Genomic DNA, 23,173 nt, shown 5'->3' with positions numbered 1-23,173 from the left:
TTAGGGGAGTGATGGGATGAGGGGAGTGATGGGATGAGGGGGGCCCTGGGATGAGGGGGGCCCTGGGATGAGGGGAGTGATGGGATGAGGGGGGCCCTGGGATGAGGGGGGCCCTGGGATGAGGGGAGCCCTGGGATGAGGGGAGTGATGGGATGAGGGGAGTGATGGGATGAGGAGAGCCCTGGGATTAGGGGAATGATGGGATGAGGGGAGTGATGGGATGAGGGGGGGCCTGGGATTAGGGGAGGGATGGGATGTGGGGAGTGATGGGATGAGGGGAGTGATGGGATGAGGGGGGCCCTGGGATGAGGGGAGTGATGGGATGAGGGGAGCACTGGGATTAGGGGAGGGATGGGATGTGGGGAGTGATGGGACTATGGGAGCGCTGGGATATGGGGAGGGATGGAATATGGGGAGTGATGGGACAATGGGAGCACCGTGAGGGACAACAGCAACCATGGGATGAAGGGAACTATGGGGTAATGGGAGCACTGGGATGTGGGGAGTGGTGGGATGAAGGGAGCCCTGGGACAATGGGAGCCCTTGGAGAATGGGAGCCATGGGATAATGGGAGCACTGGGAGGGACAACAGGAACCCTGGGATGAGGGGGACCATAGGGCAATCGGAGCCCTGGGATAATGGGAGCACTGGGATATGGGCAGCACTGGGAGGGACAACAGGAACCACGGGGCAATGGGAGCAGTGGGATATGGGGAGCAGTGGGATATGGGGAGCACAGGGACAATGGGAGCGCTGAGACAATGGGAGTGCTGGGATAATGGGAGCACTGGGATGTGGGAGCCCTGGGATGTGGGAAGGGATGGGACGTGAGGCTGGTCCTCTGGCAGGCTGGGCCGGGAGCTGCTGATAAGAGCAAATCCCAGATAACAGCAAATCCCATCTCCGTGCAAACAGGCAGGGTGGGCACAGAGCACGATAAGAGCCCACCTGGGCCTCCCCAGGACAAAGGCCCCCGCCGGCAGCTCCCAATAAACCCCGACACCTCCCAGGGGGACCCTGACCTCCAAGGGCTTGGTGGCAGCGAGCCCGAGCCCTGACCCCCTCCCCAGGGCCGGGGGGGGGGATGCTCCCAGCTCCCCATCACTTCTGTGGGTGCAGGCAGGAGGGATGTGGGGTCTGGGGTCCCTCCTGGAAAGCTGGGGGTGAAACCCACTCTCCTCCAGCCCTGGGAGGGTGCAGGTTGCCTGCCCCCCATACAGACCAGACACGGGGCGTGGAGCAAATAATATATTATATTTATATAGAGATCTGGTTTAATCTCTCGGAGAAGCCCTTTGCAAAGTGGACAAAGCGGTGCCAGCCCCCCTCTCCAGTTCCTAAGTGCTCAAGCATCCCTGTGCGCCCCCTTCCCCCCCTTCCTCGCTCCATCCCCTCTCCCCCAAACACCTCAGCCCAGGCTGAGACCGGCCACAGCTCATCACACGCAACAACGCAGCGAAGTGCATCCCCCCTCTCCTGCCACCCACAACCTGGCGATGCCCCCAACCCAACCCTGATCCCACCGAAGCCGTGGGGCATCCTGGGGTTGGGGGGACAAGCGAGGGGGGATGCAGGCGTTGAGCTCCGCGCTGGTGCCTGGGGCTCAGGCGTTGGGGGAGACGGGGGGCGTGGCGGGGCCCCCCGGGCCCCCCTGGTAGCGCAGGCGGGCGTGTTTCTCGCAGTAGAGCTCGTCACCCGCCCAGAAGTGGCCTCGCATCTTCAGGTTGAGGCCGCAGTCGGCGCAGGCGTAGCAGGACGCGTGCCGGTAGCGGCCGTCCCGGATCCGCACCGCCTGCGTCCTGGGGGAGACGCAAGGGGTTGTCCCCCACAGCGGGGCTCCCCATATCCCATTGCTCCCACTACCTCATAGCTCCCCATATCCTACGGCTCCCATTGCCCCATGGCTCCCTATAGCCCATCACTCCCCATATCCCGTGGCTCCCCATATCCCACGGCTCCCATTGACCCATCACTCCCCATATCCGATCACTCCCCATATCCAATCACTCCCCATATCCCATCACTCCCTATATCCCATCGTTCCCCCTACCCCATCTCTCCCCATATCCTGTGGCTCCCTATATCCTGTGGCTCCCTGTATCCCATGGCTCCCTATATCTCATGGCTCCTCATATCCCATCGCTCCATATATCCCACAGCTCCCTATATCCCATGGTTCCCATGGTTCCCATTGCCCCGTGGCTCCCTATATCCCATCGCTCCCATATCCCATGGCTCCCTATAAACCATTGCTCTCCATATCCCATCTCTCCCCATATCCCATGGCTCCCTATATCCCATCTCTCCCTATATTCCATGTCTCCCCATATCCCACTGCTCTCCATATCCCATCTCTCCCCATACCCCATGTCTTCCCATATCCCATTGCTCCCCACATCCCATTGCTCCCCACATCCCATTGCTCCCTATATCCCATCGCTCCCCATATCCCATTGCTCCCTATATCCATGTCTTCCCATATCCCATTGCTCCCCACATCCCATTGCTCCCCACATCCCATTGCTCCCTATATCCCATCGCTCCCCATATACCATTGCTCCCTATATCCATGTCTTCCCATATCCCACTGCTCCCCATATCCCATGGTTCCCCATATCCCATGGCTCCCTATATCCTATGGCTCCCTATATCCCATCTCTCCCTATATCCCATGTCTTCCCATATCCCATTGCTCCCCACATCCCACCGCTCCCCATATCCCGTGGTTCCCCATACCCCCCAGCTCCCTACATCTCGTGTCTCCCACCACCCCACGGCTCCCCACATCTCTCAGCTCCAGACTCCCCACTTTTCCCCTCCAGAGCGATCCCAGGGACGGATCCTGCCGCTCGGGCCCCACTCACGCGATGGTGCTGCCGCACTTCTCGCAGACGTGCAGCTTCTGGACTCCGGCCACGGGCTTGCGGGCGCTGGGCGAGAGCCGGCTGGGAAAAGGGGCTGCAGGACCAGCTGCGGGGAGACGAGCCCATCAGCATCCCCCCAACCCAGACCCCTCCGTCGCCCCCTTTTCCCTCTCACCTCCACCCTCCTCTTCCAGAGCCTCCTGCAGCATGCGGAAGGTGCTGGATTGGCGCGGGGCCGCCCGCAGCTCCCGGTTCTCCTGCAGCATCTTGTAGACTTCGGAATCCTCCTCCAAGCGCCGCATGGCCGGCTCCGAGCCCAGGCTGGGGGACGGGACCCCCAGGAGAGGTGATTTGGGGGGGGTCCCAGCACCCGAATTCTTGGATCCGCTGGGTTGCACCCCGTCACCTGCTCCCTCCACCCTTGGGAGCTGCCCCAGCCTGCCCGGCTCTCCCAACTCTTGCCTTCTCCCAGGTGGGTTAACTCTTTGCACGGGCTCCCTCGGTGAGGGGAGCACCCGGGGAGCACCCTGGGGTGCGGAGCTCCCACGCCAGAGCGGGTGCAGGGGGCTGGGGGCTCCCCAACCTCTGTTCCTCCCATCCTGTGCAGCCATGAGCCCCCTCTGGACCTCTTGTAGGGGTCTGGAGGCTCCCTGACCCCTGTTCCCCCAACCCTGCACCAACCTGAGCCTCTTCTATACCTGTTGTAGGGGTCTGGGGGTTCCCCAAGCTGTTTCTCCTGCCCTGCAGCACCCCTGAGCCCCTCTGACTCTGTTTAGGGGTCTGGGAGCTCCCCAACCTCCGTTCCTCCAACCCTGCACAGCCCTCAGCCCCCCCTGGACCTGTTGCATGGGGTCTGGGGGCTCCCCAACCTCTGTTCCCCCAACCCTGCACCACCCTGAGCCTCTTATGTACCTGTCACAGGGATGCAGGGGGCTCCCCAACCTCTGTTCCCCCAACCCTGCAAAGCTCCAAGCCCTGTCTGGACCTGTTGTAGGGGTCTGGAGGCTCCCCAACCTCTGTACCCCTACCCTGCACCACACCAAGCCCCCTCTGGACCTGTCACAGGGATGCAGGGGGCTCTCCATCCTCTGTTCCCCCCACCCTGCGCAGCCCTGAGCCCCCTCTGGACCTGTCACAGGGATGCAGGGGGCTCTCTATCCTGTTCCCCCCACCCTGTGCAGCCCCAAGCCCCCTCTGGATCTGTTGTAGGGGTCTGGGGGCCCCCCATCCTCTGTTCCCCAACCCTGCACAGCCCCAAGCCCCCTCTAAACCTGTCGTAAGGGTGCAGGGGGCTCCCCATCCTCTGTTCCCCCACCCCACACAGCCCTGAGCCCCGTCCTACCTGTTGCAGGGGCTGGGGGAGGACGAAGAGCGGCGCCGCTCTCTGTAGGATTCACAGGGGTTTGGGGGGACCCCCGGGGAGGGTGGGCGCGGGGGGAGAGGCAGGACCGACCCTGGCGAGCTGTTCTGGCGGCTCAAGCTCCCTCGATTCTGCAAGAAGAGGGAGGTGCCGGGTGTCCTGGGGTCCGGGGGCTGGCACGGGGGGTGCCCCCAACCTCCCCGAAGCCTTGGGGCGAGCGTGGCATCACCCGGGTGGCGCACAGGGAAGGGCACATGGGGACCACCCCTCTCCTCCTGGGCACCCCAGGGACACCCAGACCTGACCGGGGGCTTTTCCCAAGCCCTGGTCCCCAAAGAGGTGGAATCGTGGTCCCCAGGAGGGATGCAGGGATGCTCCGTGGCTCAGCACGGAGGGGCTGATCCCCTCCCTTGCCAGGCTGGGGCCAGTGGGACCCCAAGGGCAGCCCCCCAACCCCAGGAACCCCGCACCCATCCCCTCCCCGGCATCTGCTCCTGCTTAGCAGCCCCGGCGAGGCAGGAAAAGCAAAACCCCAGCTAAGTGGAAGCCGATGTTGGTGGGAGCAGCCGTCACGCAGATGAAAACCCTGTGAGGAGCCCGGAGATGGGGATGGGGACGAGAAACCCCTGCCTGGACCCTGTGGAGAGGGAGAGGGGCAGCTCTGGGGTTCTGTGGCATCAAAAGCAGGCGAGGGTTGAGCTAAAACTAGCCACGGGTGGAGCCAGGGGCCTTGGCTTCGTCCCCACCAGCGCCAACCAGCCCTGGGATGCGAGGAAAAGCAGGGTCCAAGGGCTCCAGCCCCCTCGCCGCCCCTTTGGGCAAGGGATTTGTGGGCACAGCATCCCACCCAGCCCCAGTGAGGGGTGTGTGGGGCAGGGAGGGACCCTCTGGGGCTGAACCCAAAGCAAATAAAGGGCTGGGGAGGAAGGAGCCAAGGGGCGGCTGGGGCCGCGGCCAAAGGCAGCTGGGAAGGGCGGCGTTCAGGGCCACCGCGCTTCCCGATTTGGGCTTGAAAAACAAGAAAAAGAGCAAGAGAGGAGGGAGACGCCAAGCCCGGAGCCAGCAGCTGCCCCGTGGGGCTCAGCAGCCACCCAAAACCGCAGCGGGGAGGGATGGGGCGGCCGCGGGCACCCCGGGACCAGTCTGGGTGGCGGGGGAGGCATCCCAGCTCCTGGCATCGCTTCCCGAGCATCCCGGCACGGCGAGGGCCGGCGGGCACTGCCGGGGGAGCGCCAGGCTGTGGGTCCCTGCCCTGCCAACACCCCAGCCCCCCCGGGGCTCCTGTGAGCGGGGCTGCGCCTCCCCAAACTGGTTTGGCCTCCCCAGGCTGGCGCCGTTGCCAAGAGGTGCTGGGTAGGAGCGAGGGAAACATCCCTCGCCAGGCGCCCGCGGGGACCAGGAGATCCTGCTGGGGTGGCAGGGAGGTGGCCGGTGGCAGCAGCAGCGTGGCAGACGCGGTCCCCGAGGCAGAGCGGGGCTGGGAGATGGCGTGCAATGGGGCTGCAGCGGGCGAGGGGTTGGGGATGCAGAGAATGGGGTTTGGGGGCTGCAAAGGGCGAGGATTTGGGTCTGCAAAGCAAAAAGGTTTGGGGCTGCAAAGGGCGAGGGGTTGGGGATGCAGAGAATGAGGTTTTGGGAATGCAGAGAACAAGGTTTGGGGCTGCAAAGCGCAAGGGTTTAGGGCTTCAAAGGGTGAGCTTTTGGGGCTGCAAAGCAAAAAGATTTGGGGCTGCAAAGCAAAAAGATTTGGGGCTGCCAAGCAAAAAGTTTTGGGGCTGCAAAGCAAAAATATTTGGGGCTGCAAAGCAAGAAGATTTGGGGCTGCAAAGCAAAAAGATTTGGGGCTGCAAAGCAAAGAGATTTGGGGCTGCAAAGCAAGAAGATTTGGGGCTGGAAAGCAAAAAGGTTTGGGGCTGGAAAGCAAAAAGTTTTGGGGCTGGAAAGCAAAAAGGTTTGGGGCTGCAAAGCAAAAAGATTTGGGCTGCAAAGCACAAAGGTTTGGGGCTGCAAAGCAAAAAGGTTTGGGGCTGCAAAGCAAAAAGGTTTGGGGCTGCAAAGCAAAAAGGTTTGGGGCTGCAAAGCAAAGAGGTTTGGGGCTGCAAAGCACAAAGGTTTGGGGCTGCAAAGCAAAAAGGTTTGGGGCTGCAAAGCAAAGAGGTTTGGGGCTGCAAAGCAAAAAGGTTTGGGGCTGCAAAGCACAAAGGTTTGGGGCTGCAAAGCAAAAAGGTTTGGGGCTGCAAAGCAAAAAGGTTTGGGGCTGCAAAGCAAAGAGGTTTGGGGCTGCAAAGCACAAAGGTTTGGGGCTGCAAAGCAAAAAGGTTTGGGGCTGCAAAGCAAAGAGGTTTGGGGCTGCAAAGCAAAAAGGTTTGGGGCTGCAAAGCACAAAGGTTTGGGGCTGCAAAGCAAGAAGATTTGGGGCTGGAAGACACAAAGATTTGAGGCTGCAAAGGGCAAGATTTTGGGGCTGCAAAGCAAAAAGGTTTGGGGCTGCAAAGGGCGAAGGATTGGGTTGCAGAGTGTGAAGGTTTGGGGCTACAAAAAGTGTGAGAGTTCAGGGCTGCGGAGAACAAGGTTCTGGGGCTGCAGAGCATGAGGGTTTGGGGCTGGAAATACAAGGGTTTGAGGCTGCGGAAGGTGAGAGTTTGGGGTTGCAGAGAATGAGGTTTTGGGGCTGCAGAGAACAAGTTTTTAGTCCTGCGAAGGGTGAGGGTGCATGGATGCCCCCAGCACCTCTACCTGTTCCTGCTCAGCACCCCCGGCTCCCTGCTCACCTGGTGGAGGCCGGGACAGGTGAGCTCCTCCTCCAGGGGCTGTGGGCTGGGGGGAGAGGATGTGGCCATCAGGAGGGTCCCTGGACCCCTGTCCCCCCCTCCAGCCCCACATGCAGGGGGTCCAGCCTTACCTCCAGCTGCTGCTGAGGGACGCGGGGTTGGAGCACGAGGCTCTCAGGGCACCCTGGTTTTTATCCTGTGTCCGCAGCGCAGCCTGGGGAAGGGAGGGAGATGGTGAAATCAGCCCTGGGTGGGGGTCTGGGGGCGCGGGGGATGCTCAGGGCTCACCTGGAAGCGTGCGGCGAGCCTCTCCGGTGAGGTGCTCCCATTGGGGTGGTTCGGAGGTGGCACTGGGGACCTGGGGGTGAAGGGAGAGCTGAGGGTCCCGCATCTGCCCCAGGATCATCCCCCTGCAGCCCCCAGGGATGTGGGGGGAGCAGCAGCCCCTGGTCCCCAGCCGAGACCGGTCGGCCAGGTAACGGCTGCCAGGGCTGCCTGGCCTCGTTACTGCCTGACTTTTTAATTACAGAGCCCAGGCAGGCTCCCGCGGCGATGGCACAGCCCCAGGAGTCACTGGAGGGGGAAAACCAACCCACGCACGCGAGGCTGGGGACACCAGCCTGCGTGGGGAAACTGAGGCACAGCGTAGGGCCCTCGCTTCCCAGGGAATGGGGACCCCAGCATCCGAGCTGCCTTCGTCCCACCTCTCCACCTGCAGCTGGAGCTGCCCCAGGCTCTGCTTGATCTTATTCTGCGCCTCCACGTTGAGCATCTCGGCCGCGCTGTCCCCGTTGATGGTGACGATGATGTCCCCTGGCCGGAGGTCGCCCGCGGCCGCCTTCCCGCGCTCCATCACCTGCACGGAGAAGGGGACAAGGGGACAGCCCCGGGGTTATCACAGGTGGTGGGGGCACTGAGCCCCCCGCCAGCTGCCCCTCAGCCCTGTGCGTGCTGGAGGGAGCAGCCCTTAAATGCAGCATCCACACGCGCAGCCCTCGCGCATCGCCAGAGCCGAGGGGTCGGTGACTGGTTGCATCTCCCTTTGCAGCCCCAAACCCTCAACCTCTGCATCCCCAAACCTCGTCCTTTGCAGCCCCAAAACTTTGTGCTTTGCAGCCCCAAACCCTCGCCCTTTGCAGCCCCAAACCCTCAACCCCTGCAGCCCTAAACCTTTGCCCTTTTCAGCCCTAAACCCTCACCTTTTGCAGCCCCAAACCTCACCATTTGCATCCCCAAACCCTCGCCCTTTGCAGCCCCAAAACTTTGTGCTTTGCAGCCCCAACCCCTCCCCGTTTGCAGCCCAGAGCAGCCAGCTCTGCATCCCTGAATCCAGGGTGCTCCCATCCACCAGGACCCCTCAGCTCTACCAAAACAGCACCAGCCCCTCCGTTGGGGTGAGCGCCAGCCAGGAGGGACCAAGGCCATGGCAGCTGAATCTGAGCCCAGCCCAGCCCAGGGGCAGCAGAAGCCCCGTCGCCCGCCGTGGGGCTGTTCCCACGGAGCAGGATCCCTCGAGGACGGCAAACAGGCTCTGCTCCCCGGAGCAGCCCATCGCGGCACCCATCCTGGGGCTCCTACCTTGGAGACGGTGATGGGTTTCCCAAAATCTCTTCCTCCGGTGATGCGGAAGCCCCACGGGGCTGGACCAGCGAGGGTGACCGTCACCGGCATGGCAGCGGGTGGCTCTGGGTGGGCAGGGAGCCGGGGCATCAGGAAACCTCTCCTTGGACCACGAGGCAGACGCTGGGCTCCCTCCGTCCCGCTGCACCCCCAGCCCTGCACCCAAGGGTCCCCAGAGCCCGGCAGCGCCTTCCTTCCGGGGAGGGAACCCACGTCCTCGCGCCGTCGCGTGGCACCGGCAGCCGCCGTCGCTTCCTCTTGCCACCACGGTGCCCCCGGCCAAGGCTGGGGGGTTCCTCCCATGCTGAGCCCCCCCCAAAAAAATGCAGGAGTCCCTGGGCACCCTGGCGGTGCAGCTGGTGGGATGGAGCAGGAGATGCCACCCTGACACCCCCAGGGCCTTGTGCAGCGAGGCCAGCGGCTCGCGGCAACCTGGTGGCTTGGCCAAGCCAGCAGGGGTTGGAGGGGAGGATGTGGCTGGCGAGGGAAGGATGATGCTGCAAGCACCATCCCCCTGAGTCCTTGGCACTTGGAAAGGGTGCAGAGCATTCCCGGGGACGGGACGGTGTCCCCACAGCACCCCAGGGAGCGTGGCAACCTCTGGCTTCAATGGGATCAGTGGGAATGGGCAGCCCCTTCCCCTAAATATTGGGGCTGGCATCCCTGCTCCCTGACCTGCTGGTCTGCACCATCCCATCCCATCCCATCCCATCCCATCCCATCCCATCCCATCCCATCTATCCCATCCCATCCCATCCTATCCCAGCACAGCCCCGGGGTGGCCCCAGGAGCCGAGCACCCCATCCATCCGCAAGGAAAGGCATTTTAAAAATCCCAAGCGCACAAAGAGGGGCTTGAGAGGCTGCCCGGAAGAATTTCCTGGGCTGGGCTTCCCAGCTCCGAAACCCCAAACCCTTTTTCCCATGCTCAGCATCCCTGGGAGGTGACGCTGCAGAAGGGGAACATCGTCTGCAGCCACCCTGGGGAGCCCGAAACCAGCTGAGTAGGAGAACTGGACCCCCAACAGTCCTGCACCCCACCTCCAGCCCCTGCACCCCTTCTCCAGCGCCTGCACCCCATCTCCAGCCCCGGTTCTCTCCATGCTCCACATCCCAGTGCACAGCGATGCTTTTGTGGCCGTGGCAGCTGGCGGTGCCACTTGGCACCCTGTGAGTCGTGACAGGAGGGTGACAGGCGATGCCAGGAGGCACAGGGGACAAGGGGACAACTGCTGTGGGGCAGCCCACACCTCCTCCTCCCCCCTACCCTGGGCATCCCTGGGTACCAGGACCCCCCATTGCTGCATCCCCGAGGGCTGAGCATCCCCGACAGCCGAGGCCAGTGCCCCCCAAAACCCCCCACCCCATCCTCCTGCAGCCCCACCGGCATGTCAGGGTCCCGGGACCCCCGAGAGCTGCATCCTCGAGGGCTGAGCAACCCCCACAACCCGGGACAGCGCTCCCAGACCCGTCCTCTTGCAGCCCCCCATCATTCCTGGGTACCAGAACCCCCCAGAACTGCATCCCGAGGGCTGAGCATCCCCCACAACCTAGGGCAGCGCCCCCAGACCCGTCCTTGCACAGCCCCCCCATTACCCCTGGGTACCAGGACACCCCATTGCTGCATCCCCGAGGGCTGAGCATCCCCGACAGCCGAGGCCAGTGCCCCCCAAAACCACCCACCCCATCCTCCTGCAGCCCCACCGGCACCCCAGGGTCCCGGGATCCCCAGAACCGCATCCCCGAGGGCTGAGCATCCCCAAAAAACCGGGGCAGCGCCCCCACACCCATCCTTGCACAGCCCCGCCATTAACCCTGGGTACCAGGACCCCCCATTGCTGCATCCCCGAGGGCTGAGCATCCCTAACAGGCAAGGTCAGTGCCCCCCAAGGCCCCCCAATCCATCCTCTCGCAGCTCCCCCATCACCCCTGGGGTACCAGAACCCCCAGAACTGCATCTCGAGGTCTGAGCATCCCCGACAGGCGAGGTCAGTGCCCCCCAAAGCCCCCCACCCCATCACCCCTGGGTACCAGGACCCCCCATTGCCGCATCCCGAGGTCTGAGCATCCCCGACAGCCGGTGTCACCCCGACCCCGGAGACCCCCCGGCCCCCCCCGGTCCCGCAGCCCCCCGGGAGCGCTCACCGAGCCGGGCTGCCCCGTGGGGCGGCGGAGCGGAGCGCGGCCCCGGCGGCAGCACCGCCCCCTCGGAAGGGGCCGGCGGAGCCCAGCGGGGCCGGGCCGGGGCCGGGGCGGGCGCTCGGCAGCGCCGTCTGCGGGATCGGCCGCCCCGACGGGGCGCACGGCGGCGGGGGAGGCGCTGGGGGGGGGAGCCCCACGCCCCACCGAGCGGCCCTGCCCCACCGAGCATCTCTGAGCGGCAGCAGCACTGCCCCACGGAGCATCTCAGCCCCACGGAGCATCTCTGCCATGAAGCATCACTGCCCCACGGAGCATCTCAGCCCCACGGAGCATCTCTGACACACAACGTCTCTGCCCCACAGAGCATCTCTGACCTGCAACATCACTGCCCCATGGCACAGCACTGCCCCACAGAGCATCTCTGCCATGCAGCATCAGTGCCCCATAGAGCATCTCTGCCCCATGGAGCATCTCCGACCAGCAGCGTCACTGCCCCACAGAGCATCCCTGCCCCATGGAGCATCCCTGCCCCACAGAGCGTCTGACTAGCAGCCTCACTGCCCCATGGAGAATTTCTGTCCCACGGACCATCTCTGACCTGCAACATCACTGCCTCATGGCACATCACTGCCCCACGGAGCATCTCTGCCATGCATCATCAGTGCCCCACGGAGGATCACTGCCCCATACAGCATCTCTGGCATGAAGTATCAGTGCCCTATGGAGAATCTCTGCCCCATACAGCATCTCTGCCATGCAGCATCAGTGCCCCACAGAGCATCTCTGCCCCGTGGAGCATCTCTGACCAGCAGCGTCACTGCCCCACCAAGCATCCCTGCCCCATGCAGCATCTCTGCCCCATGGAGCATCTCTGCCATGCATCATCAGTGCCCCATGGAGCATCCCTGCCCCACGGAGCGTCTCTGACTAGCAGCCTCACTGCCCCATGGAGAATTTCTGTCCCATGGAGCATCTCTGAGTGGCGGCATCTCTGCCCCACGGAGCATCTCTGCCCCACAGAGCATCTCTGCCGTGAAGCATCACTGCCCCATGGAGAATCTCTGCCCCACGGAGCATCTCTGACCTGCAACATCACTGCCCCATGGCACAGCACTGCCCCACAGAGCATCTCTGCCATGCAGCATCAGTGCCCCATGGAGAATCTCTGCCCCATGGAGCATCTCTGTCCTGCAGCATCTCTGCCCCATACAGCATCTCTAGCATGAAGCATCAGTGCCCCACGGAGCATCTCTGACCCATGCAGCATCTCTGCCCCACAGAACATCTCTGCCCCTCACAGCACGAAAGCTGAGCTTTAATGATGGACACGAAGCGACTCCCGGGGCGCCTGGCGCGGTCCTGGACCAGCATCTCGGGTCTCAGCCGTCACGGTCGGGTCCAGCACCGGGTGGGGAGCCACGGCCAGCGGGGCGCTGGGCGATACAGCCCCACGCGGGGGTCGGGTTAAGGCACTGGGTTCAGGTCCTGTAGTGGCAGCCCCATAGGGGCAGGAGGGAGGTGGTGGCACTTGGTCCCCATGCAGAAAGGATGCAGGGTGGCCAAGGCTGGGCAGCGGGGAGCCCCTGGCCCCACAGCGCCCGCCGGGCTCCTCTTCTCCGTGCTGCGGGTCACACCGGTGCCACGTAATTGCCGGGGAAGGTGCCGAACTTCTGCGTCCGCCTGGAGATGCCTGGGGGGGGAAAGCAAAGGGATGCAGGAGCTGTGTGGCATCCCATCCCTGTCCTTGTCCCCATCCCCACGGCCACGTACCCACGAACCAGCCATCGTCGCACTGCTGCATCACATCCACCCGGTCACCCTCCAGCAGCTCCAGCTCGTCGGCATTTTGGGGCTGGTACTGGTAGAGCGCGCGGTACCTGCGAGACGCAGCGAGCCCCGCTGTCACCCGTCCTGCTTGGGGACCCCGTGCCCCTGTCCTCCCCACCGTCACTGCTCCCAGATGGGGACACCGTGCACTGTTCTCCCCACCACCACGGGCCTGGATGGAGACATCGTCCCATGGTGCTCTCCATCATCACTGGTCCCAGATGGGGACACCGTGCCAAGTTCTCCCCACCACGATGGGTCCTGGATGGAGACATCATCCCATGGTGCTCCCCATTGTCACCAGTCCTGGATGGGGACACGGTGCCACCATTCACCCCATCACCATGGGTCCTGGATGGAGATATCATCCCATGGTGCTCCCCATTGTCACCAGTCCCAGATGGGGACACCATGCACTGTTCTCCCCAACACCATGGGTCCCACAGCAAGTCCCGGTGTCACTCCCAGTCCGACTTACGGGGTCCATTGGATTTCGGAGCTGTTGAAGGATGGGGCGGGCGCGGGGCGGGCGCTGGTGGTGGCCCCCGGGGCTGCGATCTGCAGCGGGGAGAGCACGGGGACAGAGTTATGGGGCAGGGTTTCCATCCCCAGCACTGTGGGGTGCGATGTTGGGATGGGGGAGGTGGTGGTGTGGGGTCACTCACCTGCTCGGGGAGCCAGGGTGGGGACAAGGGCTCCTGGGGATGGGTGGCCACGGGGTGCGAGGGGCGAGGGGCGCCGGCGTGGGGCAGTTTGGGGGAGGAGGTGAAGGAGAGGTGATGGGGCGAGGACGGGCACCCACTGGCCTCGCCGAGCCCCCACTCCGCTGGCCGAGGGGAGCCAGTAGAAACTGGGGGGCCCTGGGGACCAGGAGAACGCTGCAGGGACGGAGACCCGGCCGGGAGCCGGGGGCTGGAGGAGGCTGGCGAGGGTGGGAAGTCCTCGGGGGTGGCTTTCACCCGGGGCTCCTTCAAGACCTGCACGTAGGTGGTGGGGAAGATGCCCTGACGGCTGGTGCCGGAGATGCGCCCCTCGAACCAGTTCTGGTCCACCCGCCGCACCAGGCAGACCCGCTCGCCCTGCACGGGGACGAGAGGATGGGTCAGCATGGAATGGGATGGCTGGAGAACCTCCTGGATGAGGCCATTCTTCACGATGAGAGTGGGGAGGCCCGGGAACAGGCTGCCCAGTGCAGTGGTGGCTGCCCCATCCCTGGAGGGGTTCAAGGCCAGGTTGGATGGGGCTTGGAGCCCCTGATCCAGTGGGAGGGGGTGGAACTGGATGGGCTTTGAGGTCCCTTCCACCCCAAACCGTTCCAGGGTTCTGTGGCACAGTGGTACCTTGCGGAAGGAGAGCTCGACGGGCAGCTCCCCTCGGAAGTTGTAGAGCGCCAGGGCCTCGCCGTACTCCAGCACCTGGATGGTTGGTGCCTTGATGGGTTTGGGCACCTCCGTTGGGGGCAGGATCTGGGGAGGGGACATCCGTGAAAGTCAGCACTGGGGTCTCCAAGCCCGGCCGCTCCCTCCCCATCCCCTGGGCTCACCTCCACGTAGTTGGAAGGGAAGATGCCCACGCGGCCGTGGTGCTCGCCCTCCAGCCAGTTCCTGTCCACCTCCTTATGGATGTAGACGATGTCCCCCTTCTGCAGGGTCAGCTCCCTGCGAGAGCAGCACTCAGGGACACGGCAGGAACCCTCGGGTGACACCAACCCATCCCCAGCGTGGCCACCCCACGTCCCGAGGCTCCTCCGCTCTCCAACCACCACCCCAGGGGCCACAGGGGCGCGGAGGGGACCCCAACGGCTCCGTCACTTACTTGGGTGACTCAGCTTGGAAGTCGAACTTGAGGCGAGCAGCTTTCATCTGGGGAGGGAGAGGAGCAGTTACGGGGGATGCCCCCATCCCAGTGGCTCCCAGTGGCTCCCAGTCCATTATGGGATGGGATCATCCCAGCCTCACCCTCTTCTCCTCCTTCCTGATGGCTTCTGCAGGGTCACCCATGTCGGAGAGGCTGGGGAGGGTCTCTGGCCGGAGGGTGCCTGTGGAGAGCGGGGTGTCACCAGCCGGAGGAGCTGGGCGTGTGGGGCGCCCCACGGCGCAGCTGGGGATGGGGGGCTCACCTCTGCCGGGGGCTGCATGGCTCCGGTCGCTGCCCAGCCCCAGGACACCCCGCTCCATGCCGGGGCTGGTGGGCAGACGGCGAGTACCAGGGGGGCTCTGCAGGTGGCGGGGGGACGGGGGCGTCCTGCGGGGTGACAGCGGCTCAGGGCAGGGCTGAGCCCCACATCCAGCCCCCTGCCAGGCATCCAGGAGCCCTCCCTGCTCCCAGCACTGGGGCCAGGACCCCTGGGACCAGGGCATCAGGGTCCCCGGGACCAGGACATCAGTGTCCCCAGGACCAGGATGCTGGGGTCACCCGGGACCAGGATCTATGGTTGCCCGGGGAGCAGGATGCTGGGTTCCTCAGGATCAGGACATCAGGTCACCCAGGACCATGATGCCCTGGGACACAGATACAGGGATTCCCTGGGACCAGGATGCCTGGTTGCTCTGGGACAAGGACACTGGGGGCCAGGACCAGCATGCTGGGTTCCCCCAGGACACCAAGATTCTCTAGGACCAGGATGCTGGGTTCCTCCTGGACAAGGACACTAGGGACTCCCAGGACCAGGATTCTTGGTTGCCCTGGGACCAGGAGGCTTGGTTCCCCAAGACACAAAGGTCCCCTAAGACCAGGACACTGGGTTCTCCAGGGACCAGGATGCTTGGTTGCCCTGGGACAAGGACAATGAGGTCACCTGGGACAAGAATGCTGGGGTCTCAGGACCAGTTTTTTGGGTTTCCGCAGGACACCAGCATTCTCCAGGACACCAGGGTCCCCCAGGACCAGGATACCGTGTTCCCCAAGGACCAGAACACCAGGGTCCCCCCTCTGTGACCCCCAAAATCTCATTCCAGAGCAGCCAGGCGGGACGGGACCGAAGTTTGCTGGTGGTGCCAGCGGCACATCCCGGCTTTCCCAGAGCAGGGCAGCCTGGCTAATGGATAACCTCGCTCCTGGGGGGGCCTGGAGAGCCCAGACTCCCCGCTTTGCCCGGAGAGCGGGGCAGGGAGCCCCCTTGGTGGGGTCTGGGTAGGTCCTACAGGAATCGGAGCGCTTGTTTGTTTGTTTTCCGCGGAGCCGGGTGGAGACCCTGGGGTGGGGACCCCATCCAGGGGTGATGGGAACCCAACCAGCGCCACCTCCCCTGGGGCTGAGCCAAAGCCCAGGACACAGCGTCCCCACGTGCGTCGGACGAGGGAAAGGGTCACGCGTCCAAGAGTTGGCTTCGTCCCACCCAGGGGCAGCCGGCCAAGCGCTGGGTCCCCACCCGTGGTGGCCAACGGCACCTCGGGGACCCCCACGGGGAGCCAAGACGCAACAGGGATGGTCACCCGAGTGGGGCAGCGGGGTTTGGGGCACGGGGAGCAGTCGGTGGGTACTCACCGAGCTGCTGGAGAGGCCGGAGCAGGGGAGCGAGCGGCGGGAGCAGCCGCCGGGCTCTGCCGGAGAGGAGCGGGAGGGGGTGGGAGAGAAAAATTAATCATCCGAGAGGCTGAGCCTCCGCGGGAAGCGAAGGAGTCCAGAGCCCGCTGCGTCAGGCCAATAACCGCCGGACAGACGGACGGCGCGGCAGGCTGGGTCCTAGTGTCCGGGTGTGAGTCCAGATGTGCGCACACGCAGCCATGTATGTACCCAGCATGCACGCATCCAGATGTGCACACGCAGCCATGTATGTACCCAGCATGCACGCATCCAGATGTGCATGCCCAGCCGTGTATGTACCCAGCATGCACGCATCCAGATGTGCACACCCAGCCATGCATGTACCCAGCATGCACGCATCCAGATGTGCACACCCAGCCATGCATGTACCCAGCATGCACGCATCCAGATGTGCACACCCAGCCATGCATGTACCCAGCATGCACGCATCCAGATGTGCACACCCAGCCATGCACGCATCCAGATGTGCACACGCAGCCATGTATGTACCCAGCATGCACACATCCAGATGTGCATGCCCAGCCGTGTATGTACCCAGCATGCACGCATCCAGATGTGCACACCCAGCCATGCATGTACCCAGCATGCACGCAGCCAGATGTGCACACCCAGCCATGCATGTACCCAGCATGCACGCATCCAGATGTGCACACCCAGCCATGCATGCATCCAGATGTGCAAACCTTCAGCCACGGAGGTAGCCAGTCGGGGCTACATCCAGATGTGCACACATCCAGCTGTGCCCTCATCCAACCTTGTATACCCCTGGTTGTGCCGACATCCATCTGCAGGCACATCCAGATGTGTACATTTAGCCATCCATGTGTGTACCCAGTCACGCACGCATCCAGATGTGCGCACACCCAGCCAGGCACGGACCCAGTCATCCAGATGTGGAGGCACCTAGCCATGCGTGTACCCGGCTACGTGCCTGTCCAGATGTACTCACACCCAGCCCTGAACATGCACAGCTGTGCCTCCCTCCAGCTGTGTGCACACCGAGACGTGCACGCATCCAGCTGTGCACGCACCCCACCACGCACCCCTTCGAGCCTTGCACAGAGACTGTGCGCACAGCTGGATGTGCGCACAGCTGGATGGACCCACTACCAGCCCCAGGGAGGAGCGAGGGGCAGCAGGAGCCCCTCAGGGGTACCTTGCAGGGATGCCGCCGCCTCTCCATGGCCTTCATGTCCTTGTCCAGCTCCTCGCTGAGCTGCTCCAGCTCCTGCTCCAGCAGCTCCTGCGCAGGACGAGGCCGCGGTGGGCGAGGCTGGCGTCGCCATCACCCTTCATCCCAGCAGGATGGACACCAGAACCCTCCTGCTAGCCCTGCACCTCAAGGTTGGTGGGACTCCGAGCCCCCTGATCCAGCGGGAGGTGTCCCTGCCAGGATCTGGATGGGGTTTGAGGTCCCATCCAACCTGAACCACCCTTTGATTCCACAATCTTACCTCGATGGGCTGAGCCCGCGCCGGTGGCACCGCTGCCGGGGGCTGCAAAGGGGAAGGAGCCAGTTAGAAACCCACCAGCATCTCCCCGTGCTGGGATTGGGGGATCCCTACCTGCTGGGATGGCTCCAGCAGCGAGGATTTCCCTGGTTCGTAGTCAAAAATGCTGCCAGGCTCGGCGGTGGCACTGGTGTCACCCCAGCTGGTCCTGTGGGGAGGCAGGAGAAGCTCAGCCCCACACCCTGTGGGTGCCTCATGGTGCAACGGGACCCCTGGCATCGTCTAGACCCCGCGCGGCGCCGCACTCACCAGTCCAGCCCGTTGGGAACGCTGGAGGGCTGGGCTGCCGGTGGCCTTTTCCACGGCTCTTGGGGACACGGAGACGCTGCGGTGGGTGAGGGGCTGAGGTCCCGCGGGGGGCGAGGGTGGGCGTCCCAGTCGGGGTCTGCGGGGATGGAGGAGGCGGTGAGCGGTGCCGAGCCGTGCCGAGCCGTGCCGAGCCGCGGCGGACGGGCTCACCTGGCAGCTTGCGGTGGATCTGGCGGAACATGCTGCGGTACCAGTCGCGGGGACGGTCGACGCTCTGCGGGGACACAGCGAGGGGTGGGTAGAGGGCATGATGGTGGGGAAGACTCATTCCTGCGACCCCCAGAACTCACCGAGCGCGAGGCGATGGGCATCCCCGTCTCATCCACCGGCCCGATGCCGTCGTACTTCACCCAGCGCCTCTCGCGCCGCTTGCTGTCCTTGGTCCACGTGGCTGACCAGCCTGGTGGCCGCGGGCAAGCGGAGGTGGCCCCGGAGCCAGGTGTGGGGCTGGTGGGTGCTGAGATGCTGGGGGCCTTCGCCTCCTTGCCCGGCCACGTCTGGTACCAGTCGTTGGCTGGGGATGACGCGGGTGAGGGTGAGTGATCATAGAATATAGAATAGAATCATAGAATCACCAGGTTGGAAGAGACCCACCGGGTCATCAAGTCCAACCATCCCCATCAATCACTAACCCATGTCCCTCAGCGCCTCGTCCACCCGGCCCTTAAACCCCTCCAGGGAAGGGGACTCAACCCCCTCCCTGGGCAGCCTCTGCCACTGCCCAATGACCCTTTCTGTGAAAAGATTTTTCCTAATGTCCAGCCTGACCCTCCCCTGGCGGAGCTTGAGGCCATTCCCTCTCATCCTGTCCCCTGTCCCTTGGGAGAAGAGCCCAGCTCCCTCCTCTCCACAACCTCGTCTCAGGGAGTTGCAGAGAGCAATGAGGTCTCCCCTCAGCCTCCTCTTCTCCAGGCTAAACCCCCCCAGCTCTCTCAGACGCTCCTCTTGTTCTCCAGCCCCTTCCCCAGCTTCGTTGCTCTTCTCTGGACTCGCTCCAGAGCCTCAACATCCTTCTTGTGGTGAGGGGCCAGGACTGACCCCAGGATTCGAGGAGCGGTCTCCCCAGGGCTGAGTCCAGAGGGAGAAGAACCTCCCTGGCCCTGCTGGCCACGCCGTGTCTGATCCAAGCCAAGATGCCCTTGGCCTTCTTGGCTCCCTGGGCCCCCGCTGGCTCCTGTTCAACCAACACCCCCAGGTCCTTCTCCTCCAGGCAGTTTCCAGCCAGACTTCTCCTAGTCTGGAGCTGCTCAGGGTTGTTGTGCCCCAAGTGCAGGACCTGGCGTTTGGCCTTGTTAACCCTCCTGCCGTTGGTCTCAGCCCATGGATCCAGCCTGTTCAGATGGAGCATCACTTGGCCCTTGGGGACATCCCTGAGGTGCTGGGGGTGGGTACCTGAGCTCCTGGGGGCTGCTTGCCCACGCTCGGCCACGCCGGGGGTCGCTGGGTGGTGGAAGTCGAAATTCAGCGTGTTGGAGCCGCGGTGGCGGATGACGGGCACCTGCACACGAGGGGACGAAGGGATGGAGGTGGAGAAGCTCCCCTAGCCCCCTTAGCCACGCGGCAGCCCCCAGTCCCACTCACCCGTGTCGCCGTGTGCCGAGGGTGGAAGGAGGGGGTGTTCTCTGTGCCCAGAGCCTGGTTGGAGTCGGGGGGCAGGAGCTGGTTTGCCATGGTTGGAAGCAGCTGGGATGTCGCCCCGGGGATGCTCGTGCTCTGTGGGGAAAGCGGCTGAGCTCACGGCAGGTCCTGGACTCTCTGTGTTCAATATTCCCATCCAGCAGCTTCATCTCATCAGGCTTTGGGGATCCGACCCCATTCTCACCATCATCCCCTGTTATTCAGCGGCGCAGGGTGATGGAGCAAGAACCGCTGCGGCACCGTTCCCAGCTCGAAAAACCTCACGGGGACGGAGGACGCAGCAATTCTTGGCCAGAAACAGCCCTGGCACAGCTTCTCCGTGCAGCCCCACCCCACCGCGGCCAGACCCGGACCTCCTGAGCAGGGATGGATCCAGCAAACACCCCGGGGTGGGACAGGGAGACGGTTGATCCGCCTTTCCCATCATCCCAGCATCCCAGCACGATGGGAAGAGGCCGGCGCGGGTGCCCTCCTGCCCGGGCATGCGGCGTCGAGCAGTGCCACGCCGGGAGAGCTGCCAGCGCCGAGGAACACGAAGAGGCACAAGTATTTCCCCACCCTGCAGCGCAAACAGGGAAGGGAGCGGGAACGCCAAGCCCAGAGCCCCAGCGACGACGGGGCCCGTGAGTCACCAGCACCAGGGATGGGGGGCAACTGGGGGGATTGGGACCCCCGGAAGGGCTCCTGACGTGGGGCTGCGTCACTGGGGGAAGGTTCTGGGGATGAGAACAGTTCCGGAGACCTTTGGGGACACCCATGTCCTTGGTCATCCCCCATCATCTTCATCCCCATCGCCTTCATCTCCATTGCCGTCATCCCCCATCGACTTCATCCCCTATCGCCTTCATCCCCATCGCCATCATCCCCATCATCCCCCATCACCTTCATCCCCCATCGCCTTCATCCCCCCGGGGCACGAGCACTTCCCATCACCGAGAACCCACACCAAGCCCAGATCATCACAGATCCCTCCTCAAACAGGGCTGGGGACCCCCGTCTCCTCGTTCCTCTGCAGGAATTCATGGTTATCAGCACCCTGGGGAAGCTGATGCCTTGAAACAACCCCCCCCGGGGCACAGAAAGTGGGGTGCAGGCTCCAACCCCGCCTCAGGCCCCCCCAAAAACTGCTGCACCATCCTCAGCACGGTGCCCTCCTGCAGCCCCGGGGGGCTCAGCCCCATCCTGCCCCCAAAATCCATCCCCAAACCTGGCCCTGGGAGGCAAGGACCCCCTGTCACCCCCTTTTTGGGGGCCCCCGAGCCAGCTCTTACCTCTTCGGTGGGACTGGGGGCTCGGGGAGCCCCGCAGCGAGCGGGACAGAGCGGCGAGTGGCCGGGGAGAAAAATGCACTGCGCAAACTTTGCTGGGAGAAGGAAAAGGGGGGGCTCAGCGCATGGGGGGCGGCTGGCAACGAGACCCCCCCGACAGCATCATTGGCCGAGTCCGAATCCGCCGTCGTCGCCGGCTGCGGGTCCCCGTGTGCCCCCCCGGGATGCGCTCGTCCCCCCCTCCCAGTGCTCCCCAGTCTGGAGCGGGGCCGGCCCATTCAGAGTTTCCAGTGACATTTCCAGGGCTGGGATCCAGGGAGGCGAGCCAAGAGGCTGAACTCATCCCACGCCCCGCGCACGCGTTCCTGGCCCCCCGCTTATGAAATGGGGCGAGCTCGCCGGTGCTGGAGCCCCCGCGGGGGCCGAGAGGGGGTTCAGGAGTGGATGGGGAGGGAAAGAGCCTGGTGAAGGTGGGGAGCGGGGAGCAGGGACTCCCATAGCCCCCTAAAATCCTGCCATGGGGGGGACAGCGAAAGCAAAGCCCTCATTCCAGCAGCTGCCTGCTTCCCATGGGATCCTCCGTCCTCTCTGTCCTCTCTGTCCCCTCATCGCCTCTATCCTCTCCATCATCTCCATCCCATCCATCCCCTCTATTCTCTCCATCCCATTAATCCTCTGTCCCCTCCATTTCCTCTGTCCTGTCCTTTCCATATCCCCATCCTCTCCGTCTCCTCAACCTTCTCCATCCCCTCTGTCCTCTCCATCCTCTCCATCCCATTCATCCTCTCTATCCTGTCCATCTCCTCCATCCTCTCCGTCCTCTCCATCTTCCTCCAGCCCCTCTGCTCTTTCCATCCCCTCCATCTCCTTTGTCCTCTCCATCCCCTCCATCTCCTCCATCCCATTCATCCTCTGTCCCCTCCATCCTCTCCAACCCCTCAGACCTGGGCACTGGGGACCCCCATTTAACCCCTCGGTGTATCCCCAATCACCCACCTCCTCCCCTCCGGCACCACCCGTGTCCCAGTCTCCACCAGCTGCTTCCTTCTTGCCGCTCCCCGAAACTGCTGACGGCCCCGAAACGGAGCAGCCGCGGCCCTTCCTCTGTCCCACGAGCTCCCACGTGAGCTCAGGCCTTTTCCCCTCCATGGAATGTCCCGTGGGAGGCGGGTGGCTTTGCTGCCAACCGCCAGGCATCCCTCGGTCCTCATCAGGCCCCCCTGAGAGCAGCGGGGACCGAGGGATGAAGGGACCGAGGGATGGGGATGGAGGGACAGAGGGATGGGGATGAAGGGGACGAGGGATGGGGATGAAGGGGATGAGGGATGGGGATGGAGGGGATGAGGGATGGGGATGGAGGGGATGATGGCACCAGCCCTGCCGGGGCACAATGCTGCGTGCAGGGGATGGAGGGGACAGGAACCGGGGTGCTCTGTGGGGTGGCAGCCCTGGAGAATGCAGCTCCCACCCTTGGGGATGGAGCATCTCGTCGTGTTCCAGCCAGGGACGAAGCAGGTTGGGGACAAGGGGATGAGGAAACTGGGCTACAAGCACAGAGGAGGCAGTGGGGACAAGGGGAAGGCCACGGGCTCTCAGGGGAAGGATTAAACCCTGCCAGAGGATCCCAGACCCCATCTTTGCTCGCCAAGAGGGTGACGGTCCCCCCTCCAACCCAGTGACGTCTCCAAGTTCCCGGCCGCCCCACATCGCTGCTGCCCATCCCGGGGGTCCCAATCCCCTCATCCAGGACCAGACTCACCTCTGCGGCCCCATGCGCCGCCCTGGGAGCGTGGGCTCCAGCCCTGCCTCCCTCCTTGCGCGCGGCTCCCAGCACCGGCCTCCACTGGCAGATAAATATTTAACGCGCAGCCCAGGACAGAATTAACAAAGGGCGAGTGTTTCCTGTTTGCTCAGCGCAGCGATGCCAGCTGGGAACGCGCGGCCGAGCCCAGCGATGCTCTGGGTCGGGGCGGTCACCCCGGAGCGGAGCCGTGTTTCTTGCCCACGCGGAGAGACGGGGAGCCCAGGGGTGGGGAGCGATGCTGGGGTTGCTGGTTGCTCCCGAGTGTTGGATGGAAACACCCAGGAAAAGGGTGGGAGGGTGGGAGCATCCCTTTCCCGGTCACACCCTGGCTGCTTCCGGAGAATGGATGGCATGCGGTGAGCAAAACTCGACGCTGGCCTGAGCAGAGAAGCCGATGTGGCAACCACAGCTGGGAACCAGGTGGCCCAGGCAGGGAGCAGGCGATGCCCCCGTCTCCTGGCACAGGGTTGGGATCCCCAGGATGGAGCTGGGAGAGCTGGAAAGACCAGGGCT

General features: G+C 64.0%; 2 protein-coding genes across 8 annotated transcripts; both read right to left on the bottom strand.

The window, feature by feature from the left end:
- Nucleotides 1–1,430: 1,430 nt before the first annotated feature.
- Nucleotides 1,431–10,868, bottom strand: PDLIM2 (PDZ and LIM domain 2). Of its 2 annotated transcripts, XM_069877473.1 has the most exons (10): nucleotides 10,761–10,868; nucleotides 8,575–8,681; nucleotides 7,701–7,852; nucleotides 7,285–7,354; nucleotides 7,128–7,210; nucleotides 6,997–7,042; nucleotides 4,208–4,356; nucleotides 3,041–3,186; nucleotides 2,866–2,971; nucleotides 1,431–1,800 (listed from the first exon to the last, which is right to left on the bottom strand). In XM_069877473.1, exons 2-10 carry the CDS (start codon nucleotides 8,665–8,667, stop codon nucleotides 1,605–1,607), a joined length of 1,041 nt encoding a protein of 346 aa, XP_069733574.1. In that variant the 5' UTR covers nucleotides 8,668–8,681; nucleotides 10,761–10,868; the 3' UTR covers nucleotides 1,431–1,604. The 2 variants fall into 2 exon arrangements, with proteins under 2 accessions (XP_069733574.1, XP_069733573.1); XM_069877472.1 differs by lacking the exon at nucleotides 10,761–10,868 and having other exon boundaries at nucleotides 8,575–8,803.
- Nucleotides 10,869–12,058: 1,190 nt separating this feature from the next.
- Nucleotides 12,059–22,794, bottom strand: SORBS3 (sorbin and SH3 domain containing 3). 6 transcript variants are annotated; one of them, XM_069877540.1, is made up of 21 exons: nucleotides 22,616–22,794; nucleotides 20,860–20,951; nucleotides 19,532–19,663; nucleotides 19,343–19,448; nucleotides 18,241–18,464; nucleotides 18,101–18,164; nucleotides 17,891–18,026; nucleotides 17,696–17,789; nucleotides 17,585–17,626; nucleotides 17,287–17,373; nucleotides 16,814–16,915; nucleotides 16,071–16,126; nucleotides 14,704–14,828; nucleotides 14,543–14,622; nucleotides 14,400–14,446; nucleotides 14,128–14,242; nucleotides 13,925–14,050; nucleotides 13,250–13,663; nucleotides 13,063–13,142; nucleotides 12,528–12,634; nucleotides 12,059–12,447 (listed from the first exon to the last, which is right to left on the bottom strand). In XM_069877540.1, exons 3-21 carry the CDS (start codon nucleotides 19,619–19,621, stop codon nucleotides 12,386–12,388), a joined length of 2,157 nt encoding a protein of 718 aa, XP_069733641.1. In that variant the 5' UTR covers nucleotides 19,622–19,663; nucleotides 20,860–20,951; nucleotides 22,616–22,794; the 3' UTR covers nucleotides 12,059–12,385. The 6 variants fall into 6 exon arrangements, with proteins under 6 accessions (XP_069733641.1, XP_069733645.1, XP_069733642.1 ...); XM_069877544.1 differs by having other exon boundaries at nucleotides 20,860–20,946; nucleotides 22,616–22,711; XM_069877541.1 differs by lacking the exon at nucleotides 22,616–22,794 and adding an exon at nucleotides 21,853–21,900.
- Between the last annotated feature and the right edge of the window lie 379 nt (nucleotides 22,795–23,173).

This window comes from Phaenicophaeus curvirostris, chromosome 27 (assembly GCF_032191515.1).
Source record: "Phaenicophaeus curvirostris isolate KB17595 chromosome 27, BPBGC_Pcur_1.0, whole genome shotgun sequence".
Classification (NCBI taxonomy): domain Eukaryota; kingdom Metazoa; phylum Chordata; class Aves; order Cuculiformes; family Cuculidae; genus Phaenicophaeus; species Phaenicophaeus curvirostris.
The sequence above is the reverse complement of the archived record's forward strand: the minus strand, read 5'-3'. Positions and strand labels throughout refer to the sequence as shown.